This window comes from Spermophilus citellus (genome assembly GCF_964194105.1).
Source record: "Spermophilus citellus genome assembly, chromosome: 2".
Lineage (NCBI taxonomy): Eukaryota > Metazoa > Chordata > Mammalia > Rodentia > Sciuridae > Spermophilus > Spermophilus citellus.
In genome coordinates this window covers 252,651,598-252,669,879 of record NC_138183.1, presented here as the reverse complement: position 1 = coordinate 252,669,879, position 18,282 = coordinate 252,651,598, and the positions used below count along the sequence as shown (strand labels likewise).

The 18,282-nt window shown below is 43.3% G+C and overlaps 1 protein-coding gene across 4 annotated transcripts in view; it reads left to right on the top strand.

Moving 5' to 3' along the window:
- Positions 1–18,041, top strand: part of KMT5B (lysine methyltransferase 5B) — a 58,393-nt gene extending 40,352 nt beyond the window's left edge. Inside the window, exons 6-7 of one of the 4 annotated variants that reach the window (XM_081280784.1) lie at positions 6,910–7,106; positions 13,798–18,041. In XM_081280784.1, the coding sequence (XP_081136910.1) occupies positions 6,910–7,106; positions 13,798–15,269 (1,669 nt within the window). In that variant the 3' untranslated portion in view covers positions 15,270–18,041. Of the gene's footprint in view, positions 1–6,909; positions 7,107–7,435; positions 8,414–13,797 lie in introns of those variants that run through there. The other 3 variants (XM_081280783.1, XM_081280785.1, XR_014020484.1) reach the window with 3 other exon arrangements.
- Positions 18,042–18,282: the final 241 nt, after the last annotated feature.

The window sequence follows — 18,282 nt, the reverse complement described above, 5'->3', positions numbered from 1 at the left end:
GTGGCTCAGTGGTAGCGTGCTCGCCTTGCATGCATGAGGCACTGGGTTCGATCCTTAGCATCACATAAAAATAAAGACAATAAAGTCCATCAAAAACTAAAAAAAAAAAAAAAAAATTTAAAGTGAGTCAAATGTTAGATCTTAGACCTCCACAAAAATATTCTCTAGGGCTGGGGTCTTGGCTCAGTGGAAGAGTGCTTGCCTAGAATGTTTGAGGCACAGGGTTCGATTCTCAGCACCACATATAAATAAATAAAGATCCATTGACAATTAAAAAAAAATAAAAAGTAAATATTCTCTCATCCATGAAGTGTATTGGGGGGTGCGTGCCAGGGATTTAACTCAGGGACACTTGGTCACTGAGCCACATCACTAACCCTATTTTGTATTTTTTTTAGAAACAGTTCTCACTGACTTGCTTAGCACCTCGCCGTTGCTGAGGCTGGCTTTGAACTCGTGATCCTCTTGTCTCAGTCTCCTGAGCTGAGTTATAGGTGTGCACCACCATGCCTAGCCCATGAAGTCTTTTAATTGTAGTTAAATAATTAAAGTCATTTTATAGAGAAAGCAGAATGAAGCTCACTTATGGGCCTGTGATCTGAAGCCAGAATGCTGGAATCAGAACCCTGCACCTCTGCATGTCATTAGCCCTGAGGTGATGGCATGTTATGGAGCTCCCTGGGCCTTCATTTTCCCCATCCATAAAATGAGAACAGCATAATATTTCGTAGGGTTGTTTTGGGGATTAAATTTGTTATTTGACATAATACATGTAGAACAGCACACAGTTAACACACAAAAATGTTAGCTATGAAATTATTTTATGGTTTCTGGCTATTGTATTTTAAAATACAAGCTGTATGAAGGCAGGGACTTTATCTTCTTCATCTACTGCGATGTATGCAGAACAGTACCTGGCACATAGGTGCTTGATAAGTATTGGGTAAATGAATAAATGGATGTAGTAAATAAATACGATGAATAAGTTTTTGGAAGCTGTCCTTAAAAACCCTAACCATATATTCAGGATTCCAAAATAACACAAAACAACTCTTTACTGGTGGGTGGGTGGGAGGGTTGTTTTGGTGTTCTTTGTTTTTGGTTTTTTTCCTCTGTTTTTTTTTTTAAAGAGACCAAGTGTGGCTGTTTTCCCAGGCTGGTCTCCAGCTCCTGTGCTCCTACCTCAGTCCTCCTACCTCAGCCTCCCAAATGACTACACTACAAGCACCACCCTGCCCAGCCTCTGTACCCATTCAGAACTACATGGTTGGTCATGTTCTTTGGGCAGATTAGTTCTCCCTCAAGAGCCATGATTTCCTTCCCAGTCAGATGTAGCGATCCCACAGCCTAGGGTGAGAGGGAGGTGGAAACATGCGAGAGCCTTTCTAGGGAATGGCACGCTACAGAACATGGCATGGCTGTTGTCAGACCAAGCAGTTTGGCTCAAAAGTTGACTGCGTGGGGGCTGGGGATGTAGCTCAGTTGATAGAGTGCCTGCATGCACAAGGCCCTGGGTTTAGTCCCCAGCACCACAAAAAAAAAAAAAAAAAAAAAAAAAAAAGTTGGCTGCCTGTGTTCCTGAGATTCTCAGTAACACCACATTGTTTCTGCCTTTACAGAAAGTGAGTGGGGAGATGAGACTAAAGGAACTCGTTGAATAATTCATCAGATAGTAACAGTAGTGCAGGAGAAACGAGGGCCTGCTGTCAAAGCAGCACAGTGAAAAAGGCAGGGACTTGTGTGCTGAGAGCTCAAGTGGGCCAAGAGCTCACTCTAGACATTTGAAGGATAGAATTTGATAAAGACCTAAATCAAAGGTGCTGTGAGCCAGGTGCAGTGGCACATGCCTGTGATCCCAGTGACCCAGGAGGCTGAGGCAGGAGGATTCCTCAGCAACTTGGTGAGACTTCATCTTGAAATAAAAAATAAACACAGCTGGGAACATAGCTCAGGGGTAAAGTGTCCTAGTTCAATCCCCATTACCACAGGGCGGGGAAAGGAATGCCAGGCACAGTGTTGCACTTCTATGACCCCAGCAGCTCAGGAAGCTGAGGCAGGAGGATGGCAAGTTCAGAACCAGCCAGCAGCTCAATGACACCCTGTCTCAAAAAAATATATATATAAAAAAAATGGATTGGGGAATGTGGCTCAGCGGTTAAGCTCCCCTGGTACCAAAGGGAGAGAGAACTCTGATCTTACCTATAAAGACTTAAAAATTTTAAGGATATTACTCCTTCCTTATTTAGTATATAAATTGTTTGGGACTTTAAGCATTTTGCTTTTGGAATTGGTCAAAATTATTTTAAAGCTGATATAAAAGTGTTTTTTGAAAGCTAAAAAAAAAAACTGGCATGTGAGGGTAGGGGAAGCTGGGCAGACCTTGACCTGTAATTCAGTACACCTGTACTTGGGAAGCCCAGCAGGAGGGTCAGAAGTTTGAAGCCAGCCTGGGCAATGTAGCTAAAGCTTGTCTTAGAATAAAATAGAGAGGGCCGGGGTGTGGCTCAGTGGTGGAGCACTTGCTTACTTGCAAGGCCCTGGATTTAGCCCACAATAAGCAAAAAGAAGAATGTTAGGGGACAGTTACCTTAACAGATGGCAAAATTTGTTATTAAATAATCAGGGCTAGGGTTGTGGCTCAGTGGTAGAGCACTTGCCTTGCACGTGTCAGGCACTGGGTTTAATTCTTAGCACCATATACAAATAAACAAATAAAATAAAGGTCCATCAATGTCTAATAAAAAACTTTTTAAAAAGTAATAATTATTATAATCAAACTTGATTATGATGGCTCAGAAATGGACAAATAAGAGAACATGGATGGAGTCCTGAAATGGAGGCAAGTATAGATTGAGATCTTAACATATATTGGGAAACAATTATTTCTTTTATAGATAATGTTAGTCTGATTTAATATACTTCTGGGGGGCCGAAATCAAGCCATAACACATCATATATGTAATAAATTCCTATTAGAATCTAAAATTTAAATAACACAATATAAAAATACTAGAAAAACAATTTAGGAGAGCACAATGAAGGTTTTCTTGAAGACAATAAGGCAAGAAATGAGGAATCCAAAGATGTTTGAATGGACAAAATAAAGTCCATGCTGTATGATTTACTGAAGGAAAATAAAATATTTATGTGGCAAAAAGTTAAAATCCTAACAACAAAAACCATCTCCCAAGGAAAGAAAGTCTGATGGGAAAAAGGTAAAGGAAGAAGAGGTTCTGCACAGAAAGAGATGGCCACAAGCAAGGAAATTAGTATAAACTAGGTATTCATTTTCCCTCAATAAATTGGGAAAATTCAAGAAACAAAATGTACCCCTATTGAGGATGTGAAGAAACAGGTACCTAGATGGTGCTAGTAGGGCCATGAGTTGCTGGGACCCTTGGGGAAAGTACTCTGGCAGTGTGTATTAAGAAGAGGCAAATCCTGTCCCTGGCGGTCCCATGTTCAGGAGGAACTCAGCCTGAGAAGTAGGAGCACCCATGGGTAAGGATTTGGTTTCCAAGAATAGTAGAACAGCAGTATTTGCATAAGAAAGAATATTTAAAACAGTTTCATTGATCACCTCTGAGGAATTATTGAATAAATCCTGGAATGTTAATGAAAATATGCAGCCTTCAAAGTACGCCACCAGGGCCAGGGTGCCACTTACTGGGATGGTGCCTACCTGGCATGCGTGAAGTGCCTACCTGGCACACACACAAGAAAAAACCCAAAACCTGTATGCTCAGTGCAGATTTGTCCGTGATTGATGTAATGATAAAATTTTTTTAGACTTTTTTTTAATACTTTTTTTTAGTTTTTTAGATGGACACAATAGTTTATTTATTTTTTAAAGAGAAAGATAATTTTTTTATATTTATCTTTTAGTTTTCGGCGGACACAACATCTTTGTTGGTATGTGGTGCTGAGGATTGAACCCGGGACCGCACGCATGCCAGGCAAGCACGCTACCGCTTGAGCCACATCCCCAGCCCCACAATAGTTTATTTTTATGTGGTGCTGAGAATCGAACCCAGAGCCTCATGTATGCTAGGCGAGTACTCTACCACTGAGCTACAGCCTTAGCCCCAAGTAAAATATTTTTTAATATTCAGATGTTTTGGTTTTGTTGGCTTGAAAAGCAGCAGTGATATAAAGAGTTGTGTAGGACAGGAAAGGAGTGGAGGAGTGGGAGGGTGGTGCTGCCGGGGTGCCTAGGAGGCTGCTCCCCTTTGCTTTGTGGACAGCCTTACTTGTTGCAGCAAGCATGATTTCATAAGTTAAAAAGAAGTAAGATTGTAAATACAAATGAGTGTGAAAGTTTTACTGTTAAAAAAAAAAAACTAATTTCAGAAGTTCCAATGCTGCTTATTATTGCTATTGTGTTATACTTCACTCTCTTTTGTTTGTTTGTTTGGGTTGGTGGGTAGGTGTGAGTGTGTGGAACTGGGGATTGAACCTGGGGCACTCCGACGTTGAGCTACATCCCCAATTCTTTTTTATTTTTTATTTTGAGGCAGGATCTCACTGAGTTGCCAAGGCTGGCCTGGTACTTGAGATCCTCCTGCCTCAGCTTCCTGAGTCCCTGGAATTATGGGCGTGCATCACTGCACCTGTTATATATCCTGGAAACCAAATCAGCTGCTCTTATTTCTACAGGATGAATTCTTCCCCATCGTGGGACCGCCAGGGACAGGGTCTGCCTCTTTTTAATACACACTGCCAGAGTACTTTCCCCAAGGTTCTAGCAATTCATGGCCATTAGCATTTGTGTTCAAGTGTACTTTATATATATATATACACATGGGCACAATATCTTTATTTTGCTTGTTTATTTTTATGTGGTGCTGAGGATCGATCCCAAAGTCTCACACATGTGAGGCAAAGCCCTCCATCACTGAGCCACAATCCCAGCACTCAAGTGTACTTTTAAGTATGTCCTGTCTTTCTAGTCATGAACTAAAAATATTAACAAGTTATGGTTTAGAAAAAAATCAAAATCATGAAGTGTCTAAAGATAATTTCTTTTTCAGTTGCTATGGACTGAGCCTTTAGGGCTTACACACATGCATTTTAAATGTGTCTTAGGATGAGGTGGCGTGGGCCTGGTTGCTGCTCTGGTGAAGGTTTTTCTTTCTTTTTAATGATTTTTTAAAGTTGTCAGTGGACCTTTATTTGTTTATATGTGGTGCTGAGAATCGAACCCAGTGCCTCACACATGCAGGGCAAACACTCTACCACTGAGCTATGACCACAGCCTACCTGGAACTTTTTACAGTGATTTCTATCCCACTTTATTTATTTATTTTTTTTAAAGAGGGAGAGAGAGAAAGAGAGAGAGAATTTTTTAATATTTATTTTTTAGTTCTTGACAGACACAATATCTTTGTATGTGGTGCTGAGGATCGAACCCGGGCCTCACGCATGCCAGGCGAGCACGCTACTGCTTGAGCCACATCCCCAGCCCCTCTATCCCACTTTTGAAAAAATAATTGAGGCAATTTCACAATCAATTTTTAGTTGTTTTTACAATAGCGTTAGTCACAATTGCTTTCTAAAGTGGATTTTAAATCCTAATAAGAATGCTAACCTTTACTTACCAAAAACAACAACTATGTTAGGTTCAAATCTGCTTTCCCAGTACTTAGGGCCAGGGGGCAGGAAGAGAAATAAAATGTATATTGTCCCTTAGCAAAAGTAAAACACACTACTTCTTTGGGGGAGGAATATTGTTTTTTTCCTTCATCCAAATTCTGGAAGAAATGCATCGGTCACATGGGACTTTCAGAGGACAGTTAGCAGTGCTCACTTGATGGGGGGCATTCCTCCCCATCCCCCCACCCCAGGAATTGTTGCTTAACCACTAAGCTACATCCCCAGCCCTTTTTTAATGTTTGTTTTTTGAGACAGGGTCTTACTAAGTCCTTAGGGCCTCACTATGTTGCTGAGGCTGGCCTCAAACTTGTGATCCTCATGTCTTAGCCTCCTGATTTGCTGGGATTACAGGTGTGTGTCACTGCAACACAACTTTGTCACAAGTTCAGAAGCTATATTATATGACATTCTATTGACAAGGTAAGGCCACAAAAGGGCAAAATGATTTTGGCCAAAGAAATTTCTCTTTTTTTTTTTTTTGATACCACATGTAGTCTTCTGTTTAACATTGTTAATTCATAATAGAACTGAGTAGAGACTTGCCCTTGATATACTGACTAAGCAAAGATTTGTACAACCAGATTCAGGCAGTCTAGGGGGACTCCTGCCAACCACATGCATTTATTGCAGAAGAATCATATAAATATGTTGAGGAAAGGTGTCCACTGGTTACAGTTAAGTCTTTTAAATGTCTTTAATTTAGTAACAGTTTATTAATTTAATTATGATTGTTCATATTAATTTGATAATTTAAGGGAACTACTTAACTGTTTGTATTCTTCCAAGAGACAGATATTCACTAATAATACCCTCACCTTTTTACATAGAATTTCAGTCATAATTTGTGTGCATATATAACATCTAAGTTCTAGGCATTGACTTAATTTATGGAAATTCTGTGCTTTTTAAAAATTTCCGAATTCTTAACATTCAGTTAATGTAGTGCTAAGTGGCACATAGCAAAGTTAAAATTAACATTTTAGTCTACACAAAAGTCTATTAGATTTTCATAGAAGGCAATTTGCAGTCGATTGATAACAGTCACAACAAGTGATTTTTGTTCTGATAAGCATAGAGTTTTTAATGTTAATTTTATTAGTTACCTAATGAGACTCCTGGACTTGGCACTTATCCAGTGGTGGTCAAAGCCTCATCAGGTCTCACCATTGAGCCCACATGGCCAGGTGCTCCCTGCAGCCAGGCCCGCTGTGAATTCGTGCACTCCATTCACTGAACTTGTGCTGTTTTCTCTTACAGACGAGGAACTGGTGCTTTCAAATCCAGAGTGGGACTGCCTGCGCCTGCTCCTGTTATCAATAGCAAATATGGACTCAGAGAAACAGATAAACGCTTAAATAGGCTTAAAAAGTTAGGTGACAGCAGCAAAAACTCAGACAGTCAGTCTGTCAGCTCTAACACTGATGCAGATACCACTCAGGAAAAAAACAATGCAAGTAAGTAAGGGAGATTTGATAAGATGCCTTTTTTTTTTTAAGTATTTTCACAAAATTTGCTTTCTAAAGCATGCTTCATTAGTTTCGAACCTCTAAATATTGAGAGAAACTGGGACTCATGAGCTTCAGCAGCCCTGCAAGGTTCTAGAAATGGTTTGAGTACAGAGCACAGTTGTGCCCACCTCCAGATTCAGTGCCGTACTCTAGACTGTTCTTTTGAATACTTGGTAACTGGATATTGAATTCTTCATCATATATTCCAGGATCATCATGTGTTTAAGGAAAACATATTCAAAGTGTTAGTGACTCTGTCCTATTGGTGTCGTTAGGCCCTGCAAGAAGACAAGGGACCGGGTAAATTGTACAGGCTCACATGTGTCCAGCAGTCTGTTAGGAACAGGTGATGGACTTGGGAGTTCCTAGCTTCTGGCCTCAAGGCTTCCACCTTTTTACTACTCATTTATCTTTTTCAAAACGAACTGACTCAATTCACCAAACCACCAGAATAGACTCAGAATCGTGCCCGAGGAGCACTCGGATGTGGCCATGTTGTGGCACGTTGGGTTCACGCCACAGAAAGTAGGAAGAGAGATGGAAAGAGAAAGAAGCAAGCTTTGAAAACCAGTTGTTTTGGGGGGCAAGATCTGATAGAAGCTGGAAAAAGGGTATGAAGAATAAACAAAAGAAAAGGAAGAAAAGAAAACCTAAACAGGTGGAGGACAGTACGACGTGTGAGGAGCTCTGAAGTGCTGGAACATGACACTGCTGTCATCATCTGGGTAACACCTGTGTTCTCTAGGTGCCACTACAGTGGTGGGCTCTTTGGCCTGCCTTATCTCTGACAGAGATGGCTACTGGAAAGGTTTGACTTGGTGGTCCCCAAAGTCTCCTGTGCTGGCATCTTAATGTCAGTACGACTTGCAAGCACTTAGGAAACCCCTGAGATGCTGGGTATCTTAGGCTCTCCCATGCCCCGGCTACTCCCTCCCAGACAGAAAACCCTGAAGAAAGGGGTGAATTGAATGTCACTGCCACGGATTCCTGAATCTACCAGCTGCTGGGAGTCAGAGGCCAGGTGTGACCTCTGTAGTGTAAAAGTAACAGTATAGTTCTGGTCCAGACTTTTTAGATAATGTTCAAAGTGAGCAAAAAGAGGAGTTAGTTGATCATTCACTGTTGACTGTTGATTCAAAAATAAATGCAGCGTAATGAACCTTCGCTTTCTGAGTCTGGTTCCTTGGTGAAACTGGAGACCCCATGTGATAGACCCTCACACGAAAACACAGGGGTGCATGCTGCCATCTGCACCTGGAGACAGCCACAGAGCCGCCTGCAGGGAATGGCCCTGCAAGGTGTGGAACTATCTGCTTCTGTGCATGAGCCTTGTTACTAGTATGTAGACCCTGCACTCAGTACACGACTTGGCTGAAAAGATAAAAGTATGAATAGTTTTTGGAAGGTGTTGGGTGTATTAATAGATAACCATCTAGAAAATGTTTATTACTAAATCAGACACTTACTAAAAGCCTGCTAGTTGTTGGAGAGAGACAAGGATGTATGAGACCTGGTCCCCTACCTCGGGGAGCTTGTGCTTTAGCTCCAAGACAAATGCACAAAAAAACAGAGCAGACTAGACACTTCATTTTCTCAAGTTTAGAGGGAACAAGATGCCTTTGAGCTAACCTCAGCAGTGGCTGCTTACTCTGGGGTGCTTGCTTTGCCCAAGTTGCCTTTCCGCAGCATGACTTTGGAATAACCTGAGGGCTGGTGTGGCTGACTTGAGGGCACAGTAGAGTGGACAGACATCGTCCAGTGCTTGAGGGAGCCCAGACTTCAGCTATCTCTGAGGCCACTTCCCTTGAATCATGCACAGAAGGATTTCTGTGGTTCTTATACTTATTCCTTTAGGCTATATTCTTTTGGTGTTTATCTCTCAACCAGACCCTTTAAAAAGAACAACTTTTTGAAACTGGAGAAGAGCCAGAGCTCTCTTCCCGGGGAGCTGGGCGTGTGGCGTGCATAGGTGTGGATGCTGTCTCTCTGCCTGCCTGCCTGCCTGCCCGTCTTTATCTCGCACTTCATGTAGGATTTAGCAGCTGAGAGAGGAACTCTTTTCTTTGAACAGCATGTACAAAGAAACATTTCCACCTATTCGGAACCTCCCTTCTGCGCAGGTTCTTTTTTTTTGGAAGGTGTCTTCAGAACTCCAGCCTGACTTTCCGCTTTAGCATCCAGGAGTGGAAACAAGAAGAAATCTATTTTCACAAACTTAGTCTACCAATCTGAATGGCAGAGTTGTTATTAAGAGTATTCTGGTTTTTCAGGCCTGGGTGCCTTGCTGCCTGGGGAGCTTCCTGTAGTTAGTATTGTGATACAGGCTCTCAAGAGCGCGCCTGAAGGTGTGGACACAGCCACTGCCAGTGTCACCAGTCAGCACAGGACCCAGAAGATGAGGCCAGTGGAATCAGTTTATCCTAACTAAGGAGCAGTGGTCACAGACGTGGAGATTGGGCTGCCTGCTCCTGGCACCGAGCCTGTGGGCTGCTTCCACGTCCTGTCCAGCACGAGGCCGACAGGTTGGCGAGAGCTGCTTGTGCTTAGCAAGCTCACAGAGACTGAGGCCTTTAGAGTCCTGTGGGGTTGTCTGGGTTCTCAGGCTCTGCTGATGCTGAACTGAGAGTGACCCTCATAGCATGTTGTGTTGCAGATAGTAGTGTCTCTAGAGCAGCCTGAGGACTCGGGAAAGCTCGGCTGTCCTTCTGCAGCTCTTCCATCTGGCTGCAGGGATGCCATACTGCCTTATAATTTTGATGGTCCCTTGAAATTACTATGAGAGCCATGTCCTTTGCCCATCAGTCGGGACTGACACAATAATAATTCTGCAGTAGACCTTATAGGCAGCACAACTGATTAGGAACTCACCATCTTTTTAGTTTTGTTTTTTTTTTTTTTTTTTTTGTACTGAGAATTGAACCTAGAGGTGCTCTATTGCTGAGCTATACCCTCAGCCCATTTTGTTTTGAGATAGGGTCTCTCTGAGCTACCCATGCTGGCCTTGAACTTGGGATCCTTCTGCCTCGGTCTTCAAAGTTGCTGGGATTACAAGCATGCACCACCTCACCCAGATAGGTTCAAATCCCACCTTCTGCCATTTGGTAGATGGCTAGCTTTAGGTTACTCATCACTGAGAGCCTGGCTTTCACAGACGTGTGATGTCACTTACTTCAGGTCCCAGTGGACCTGTTTGCACAACACCTAGCACATAGTAATTGCTGAAAAGAATGTGTACCTCCACCTAAAACTGCTGTCCAAGTATATGCATTTGGTGGATTTCCAGGTCACTGGAGAAAGAAAACCCCACAGGAGAAGTCAGAACAGAGCGAGGATAACTGAAAGTACGCCTCATCTCCACTGATGTCAGAGTCCTTACTCTGTTGACATTCTTTTTAAAAAGACTTGACTTTTTTAGTGTGTCATTGTGGACAGCCCTCCTCTTCTATCCTTACTATCACTGAAATTCCCAACCCTTTCAAGGACATGGTAGCACTTTTTGGACAGTGAAGGACTCTGGACTTGCATCTTAGTCACATCTCTCACATTCCTCTTGCCTAGCTTGTGTGTGTCTTTTTAGTCTTTGACTTGATGAGCTTACCTTTTGACCAGACTTGTGATGAGAGAATGCTTTTCAAATAAGAACACACCGATACGTGCACAAATATGTAAGAGAAATCTTGAAATCCTGTGTGCCGCCAAATGCAGTCTGTTTGTGCTCAGCCTGGATCACAAATGAGGTGATTTGTCAGCAGCTGGCACTGCGGCCAGCACTGGACTTCTTGGAAGGAAGGATGGACTGGGGAGAGCCTAGACTCAAACTCACCTTAAGGTGGGATCATCTAGTGAATTAGATTAAGTGCTGAGTAAGCAAAGTCTTTGGGTGCTGTGACAACTCAAGGGCACCACAGGTTGGTTCTAAGAGGAAGTCACAGGAGCTCCCTGCAGGAGGCACTGCCTGAGCTGAGGATCAGCGGGGAGTGAGAAGTTGGCCCAGTGGAGCCTATTCAAATCAGGGGCCTTTCATCCGCGTGCATGCACAGGTGGAGGACTTGGTCATCGTGGTTGCCGAAGGTGAGAAGATGATCTGTGACCAGAGTCTTGCATTTTGGACTTGATTAAGTTAAAACTGAAAGTGACCTGAGATAATGGGGAAACCATTCTGGCTGCGGGGGGAGAATGGGCTGTTGGGAAGACAACAAGAGACAGAGAGCATGTAGGTTCAGGCAGCAGGTTCCGTGACATTGCAGGGTGGTCTCCACAGTGCAGCTGGATGACTGGATGAGGTGGTGAAGGAAGGAAGGGTCTTGGACGCCTCCAGCATCCCACGTGGGCACTTGGACAAGTGGTGTGTTGTGTTGTGACGTGATGGCGCTCAGATGGAGAAACTGCCTGAGTCTGGTGGTGAGCTGGACACAGGCACAGCGAAGGACTTGCGAGAAGCCTCAGTCGGCACTTGGCTGCTGGAGTCTGGCATTAGAAAAGGATTGGGCTAGAGAAGGTATCAGGGGACTGTCAGCATATAGGAGGTGACAGCCACGGGCAGGTGGGTTCCTGTCACTTGGAGAGAGTGTTTGGTGTTTGGGGCTGGATGCCAGAGATCTGAAGAATGAGGGTCTTGGGAAGATGAAGAAGTGCCAGAGACCGGGAGAACTAGGAGTGTGTTCTCCAATGGCCAGGAAAAGATGACATCCTGAGAAGGAGAGAACAGTCGGTGTCCTATTCAGAGAGAAAGGCAGGTCTGAGAAGTGCGCACTGGGTTTCATGACCAGGAAGTGTCGGTTGGCACAGGCTGTCTTCGAGAAGCGGGCCCAGCGTGCACAGGGCGCTGGTGAGAAGGTGGTGTGTACGACCACGGAGTAGAGCATGACAGCAGCCTGGAGTGGCAAAAGGAAGCAAAAAGCTGAGAAAGGCTGATCGCGGATATAGGTCTTGAGGTGTAAGACAGGCGAGGGGTCCTCATGGCCACATCCAAGAAAGTCAACAGGTGCAGGCCTTCTTGGAAACGACCAGGACACTGGTGTGTCTATGTGGACATCGCATCTGCTCCGTCCACCTTGTCCTCTTTGCTAAAGAATTCCATAAATATCCTTGTATTTAGAAGAAGAATGCATCCTCAAATTGACTAGTATCTAAACTTCATTACTCCTGTTAATCTAAAAATAAGCTTCCTCCTTGGTAGCAGCCCACACAGATGAGCTATTCTTAGTTCAGTCAGTGGATCTCAGCACTGTGATTCTCCTAGTCTGGGTAACTGAAGGCATTTATGAGCCATCCTCTGAGTACAGAGCCTTGGTGATTAGATCATTTCTGGAGTGCTTAGGCATTTTTCTTCCCCTCTCAGGAAAAACTAGTGATGATTTTCTTGTTCAGCTGTGCAGAAGGGTTGGCAGCTGCCCAGGCACCCTGGGGAGCCTGGTCCTCCCTTGGCCTCCCTGCTCAGATTGGCCACAGTAGGTGTTTCATCCCGGGCGACATGGAGGTTGGTCACAGCTTCCCCACTGAATGATCTTCAAAGGGTTGTTTTGATCAGGGAGAGGCTTTTTGACTGGGGGATGGGAGAATTGAGTAAGTGAAATATTGGCTGACGTAAAATCCCATGAAGAATAGTCTACAATGTAAGTAAAGAGGGAAAACGGCAGCAGAGAAGCAGTGGCAAGGTGCCTGAGTGCTGGGCGAGCCTCCTGAAAGCCCACCTGTGGATCACCTGGTCCTAGGTGCATCACCTCCAGGGCAGCCTTTCTGTATCCCTGTCTTGGAGTGAAGGTGGGTCCCTCTCTTGTCTTAAATGCGTGTTTCTGGCAGCTGCTGCTAGCTTCTTGCCATTGGATGAGGCCACCCACCCCCTCTTCTCTCCCAGTCTTCACAGAGCTGAAGCAAGCAAACGACTGTGGATATGTAGCCCTTTTTTGGTAAACGTCTATTGGAAATGACAATTTGTGGTTCTTGGGATCTACCTTTCCTGTTTGAAACTGTCAAGTTAGAATTTTTCTCTTAGAGCCCTATAGCAATATAGTACTCCTCTGTATTACTGGCCAAGTAGTATGCTTACTTTGAGTAATTGAGTAGTGAATTTTAGAAGCATATTTTAAATGATTTCAAGAAGAATTTGTGAAAGAAAACTATAATTCTTACTTTCTTTCAAATCTTCTGTTGGGCATGGTAGCACATGCCTTAATCCCAATGACTCAGGAGGCTGAGGCAGGAAGATCTCAAGTTCAAAGCCAGCCTCAGCCACTTAGCAAGATCCTGTCTCAAAAATTAAAAAGACTGGGGGTGTAGCTCACCTCCGAAGTACCGCGAAAAAGAAAATACTAAATGAGAAGAAATGCTTAGTTTGGACCAGTGTCTCCGCAGATGAAGGAGAAGCTTAGAGTGAAGTCTGAGTCCTCTGTGCTGAGAGCTCTTCAACTGTAATCACTTGCCTGGAACATGAGCAAGTTGCTCCATCAGTTCGGAAGAGAACTTGAAGGCAGCATGGGGAAGGCACATGTACTGACAGAATCAGCTAGGGTCTGTTTTCCATGTGTATGTAATGGAAATATTTTGTAGCTGATGGTCTGGTTTGGGGCAGTGTTTGGTTAAGCACTACTGTGTTACCCAGCTGTTTTTCATCTTTTTTTTTTTTTAAACCTTACAGCTTCTAACCGAAAATCTTCAGTTGGTGTAAAAAAGAACAGCAAGAGCAGAACGTTAACCAGGCAGTCCATGTCCAGAATTCCCGCTTCCTCCAACTCTACCTCATCTAAGCTAACTCACACGAACAATTCCAGGGTACCAAAGAAACTGAAAAAGCCTGCAAAGCCTTTACTCTCAAAGATAAAGCTAAGGAATCACTGCAAGCGACTAGAGCAGAAGAATAGTTCAAGAAAGCTCGAGATGGGGAACTTAGTACTTAAAGAGCCTAAAGTGGTCCTGTATAAGAATTTGCCCATTAGAAAAGACCAGGAGTCAGAGGGATCAGTCCAAGCCGCAGTTGCCAGTGGGTGCTTGACTAGACATGCGGCCAGAGAACACAGGCGGAATCCTGGGAGAGGTGCTCACCCGCAGGGGGACAGCTCGCCCTGCACCTACACAACCAGGCGCTCGGCGAGGACCAGGGCAAACCCACCGGAAGCCTCGGACATCAAGCTAGAACCAAATATGCTGGATGGCTGTAATGGCACGGCAGAACCTTGCCCAGACAGTGGTGAGCAGCCAGCCCCCGACGTGCAGGAAGAACTGGCTAGCGAGACTGCACAGAAGGGGGAAGCACCAGGTCACAAGAGTGACCCGAGCGTGTCTAGAAAGAAATCGCGACAAGGAAAACTTGTAAAGCAGTTGGCAAACATAGCAGAGTCCACCCCGGTGCATGACTGCCCTGGACAGGAGAGCAACGTGCCAGATTTGATGGCACCCCACTCTGACCAGGGTGAGTCCAGCGGTGTGGCAGGGGTGCCCGTGAACTACACAGACTGCACTCCCTCGCCTGTCGGGTGCTCGATCGTCACGTCAGACAGCGTCAGGGCGAAGGATGGCTTTAGAACTGCTAAAAGCAAAAAGAAGCGGCGAATTACAAGGTATGACGCCCAGCTAATCCTGGAAAATAACTCTGGGATTCCCAAATTGACTCTCCGTAGGCGCCATGATAGCAGCAGCAAGACAAACGACCAAGAGAATGACGGGATGAATTCTTCCAAAATAAGCATCAAGTTAAGTAAAGACCATGAAAATGATAATAATCTCTATGTAGCAAAGCTTAATAATGGATTTAACTCAGGATCAGGCAGTAGTTCTACAAAATTAAAAATCCAGCTAAAACGGGATGAGGAAAGTAGAGGGCCCTATGCAGAGGGGCTTCATGAAAATGGGGTGTGCTGTAGTGATCCTCTCTCTCTCCTGGAGTCCCAGATGGAAGTGGATGACTATAGTCAGTATGAGGAGGAAAGTACAGATGACTCCTCCTCTTCAGAGGGAGACGAAGAGGAGGATGACTATGACGATGACTTTGAAGATGATTTTATTCCTCTTCCTCCGGCTAAGCGACTGAGGCTAATAGTCGGGAAAGACTCTATAGATATTGACATTTCTTCAAGGAGAAGAGAAGATCAGTCTTTAAGGCTTAACGCATAAGCTCTTGGTCTTAATTTGACCTGGGATAACTACTTTAAAGAAATAAAAATTCCAGTCAATTATTCCTCAACTGAACCATTTGAGTGGCAGCACTTCTATCGTCTCTTCACGTATCAGCATAATATTGTAGAAAGTGTACAGCGTACTGACTCTTCCTAAGTCTGATTTGTGCAAATTTTTATCGTACTTTTTAAATAGACTTCTTATGTGCAATTCTCAGTTAGAGGTGAAGCCCTATTGTAAAATAAAGGCTCCAGCAAAATTGTACAGTGATAGCAACTTTCCACACAGGACATTGAGACAATAATGTGGCTACACAACTTCTTTTTTTTTTTTTTTTTATTTTTTAACTTTTAAGAGCATCAACTGGCTCTTTAATATATGACTAAACAATAATTTAAAACAAATCATAGTAGCAGCATATTAAGGTTTTCAAGTATATGCTAACATCACCAGCAATGATCTTTGGCTTTTTGATTTATATTTGCTAGATGTTTCCCCCTTGGAGTTTGTCAGTTTCACACTGTTTGCTGACCCAGGTGTACTGTGTGTGGCCTCTGTTAACATAGCCAACCATCAGTCGGGAGTCAAATTGGTTTCTTTACAAAACAAAAAAAATACCATCACACTCGAGACAGCTCACTGTTCAGTACACTGTATGTACGAGGTTAGCAGCGTGCAGGATGCGTTTCAAAACAGCGTATTTATTGCTTGTCATGTAAATTAAAGACCTTGTATTTAACACTTTTCAATCCTTTTAGATAAAATTGTTCTTTGCAAGAATGATTGGTGCTTATTTTTTCAAAACTCTGCTGTGAACATGCGATGGCAACAAGCAACGTTATCTAATGAACTACAGCTATCTTAATTTGGTTCTTCAAGTTTTCTGTTGCACTTGTAAAATGCTACAAGGAATATTAAAAAATCTATTCACTTTAACTTATAATAGTTTATGAAATAAAAACATGAGTCACAGCTTTTGTTCTGTGGTAACCTATAAAAATGTTTGTCTTTGGAATTCAATGTAAAGAGCTGAAAACAATGTATATGTTGTAAATATTTGTGTGTTGTGAGAAATTTTTGTCATAAGAAATTAAAAGAACTTACCAGGAAGGTTTTTAAGTTTAGAAATATTCATGCCAATAAAATAGGAAATTATAAATATATAGTTTTAAGCACTGCCTCAGTGGGAGTTCTCAGCTTATGTTAGTTTATTATTAAAATATCAAAGATTTTTTGATTATATTATCAGTTAATCAAAAAGGAGTCAGATTTGTTTTTTCAAGCACTTTGAGAAGAGAAATTAATTTTAAGTAACTTAATGAGCAAATTTTTGATTATTAATTTTATGTTCAATACCAGGCTCTTCCATTTTTCTGGATTATTTTAGAAATCAAAGAATTTGGGAATATAAGTCTATAGCAGGTGTTTAACACCAGCAAATCTCTGTTTCCTGGGAAATGTGTACATGTGCTTTCAGATGAGTCAAGTCAACTTAGGGGGTTCTTGTAGTGTCTAGAGAAGTAGTCCATGTCTTAAACTACTCAGAGGGATCTGCAGGTAACAAGAAGTCCAGTGGAGGAAACCTCAGTGCTTCACTGTTATTTCTACTTGATACCCACCACTTTTCACGTTTAGGGGACATTGTTTAAAATAAGCTCCTCAAAACTAGTGCCAGTAGGTTGCAGATAGAAAGTGGGGGAGCCTGAGAGGCCTTTGCTCCTGCTGCCCCTGGAGCCCCGGGTCGTCCTGTGCAGTCCCAACTTGGCTTCTCAAGGTCAGGCTGATCCTCAGGGATTGATTTGGAAGCAGGCGTGGACCTCCCCCCAACACATGCCCCTTCTCACTGCAGCTCTTGAGGCAGGGCAGTCCTACATGGCCTTGAGCTCCTGTCCCCAGACACTGTCCAGTCCTCATGGGGACCCTGCACAGAAGCGTGAGGCCTGGACCACGCACGGGAGGATGAAGAGGGGCTCTCTGGAGCAGGCGGGCAGTGGGTCACCTCTCATTCCCACCTTTGCTTGGGGTATTTTGAAGAGGTTCCAAGACTAAACCTCAAAGGTTTTTTTTGAATACCAACAATAGCCATTTCAGGAATTTCAGTCTTAAGGAAAAAGTAACAAAACACATTTCCCATTTTTTCTCCACGTTGAAGCTTAATTTTAGTAACTTATTTATGATGTTTGTTTTAACTTTATTATGGCCTCATCTTTTGAGGCTGACCTCCCCGTGGGTCTCAGAGCAGTGACATTTGGTGACAGTCGCTGCTTCTCAGGAGTCGGTATGCACAAGCACTCAGCGGCCGCTGGGATGCCTTCTAGGGTGCCCTAATTTCCGTTTTTAAAGGTAGGGGCCTCGGGACTGTTCTCAGCCTGCTGTAGAACGTCACTGTGTGGGAGACAAAAGCCACACACTTTTGACCAGTTTGGAAGAGGTTACATTCAATAAAACTTTTAGCTTGAGCTTATGCAATGATTGGTAAAGTTTTTGGCATTGTAAGAATTAGGAAATGATCATAGAAATATATGTAAAGTATTCAATTTTCAATCATTTTTCAAATTACTGTTTTAAATTGTTTTGCTGAGTTGTAATACTTTTGAGATACAATGTATTCCTTGTACTGAAAGAATGAAAAAGGACTTTTTCAGCATTTGAGGTAAGTTCTTTAACGTTTCATTAAAAACATTTTTTACAAATATTTTGTACATGCACTTGCAGTATTGAGGTTAATCATTTTAATAAATTCGGAAATTAAAACAATGTGGCCGGTGTTCACTGTATCTGAGAAGAAGAGGTCAAAGCCGTGACTTCCCTGAAGTGCTCCCGGAAAGCAGAATGGACCAGGGTGCACCCTTGCCTGTGCTGATCACTGGAGGGAGAAGAGGGCAAGCAGCCATCCCCTGCAGGGAAGCTGCTTCCAGCCTGTGAAGCCTCCTAGCCTGGGGACTCAGAAGTCTTTGCCCTCCAAATGGAGCAAAATGACATTTGAGGGCTTTTATAACCCAGTTACTAC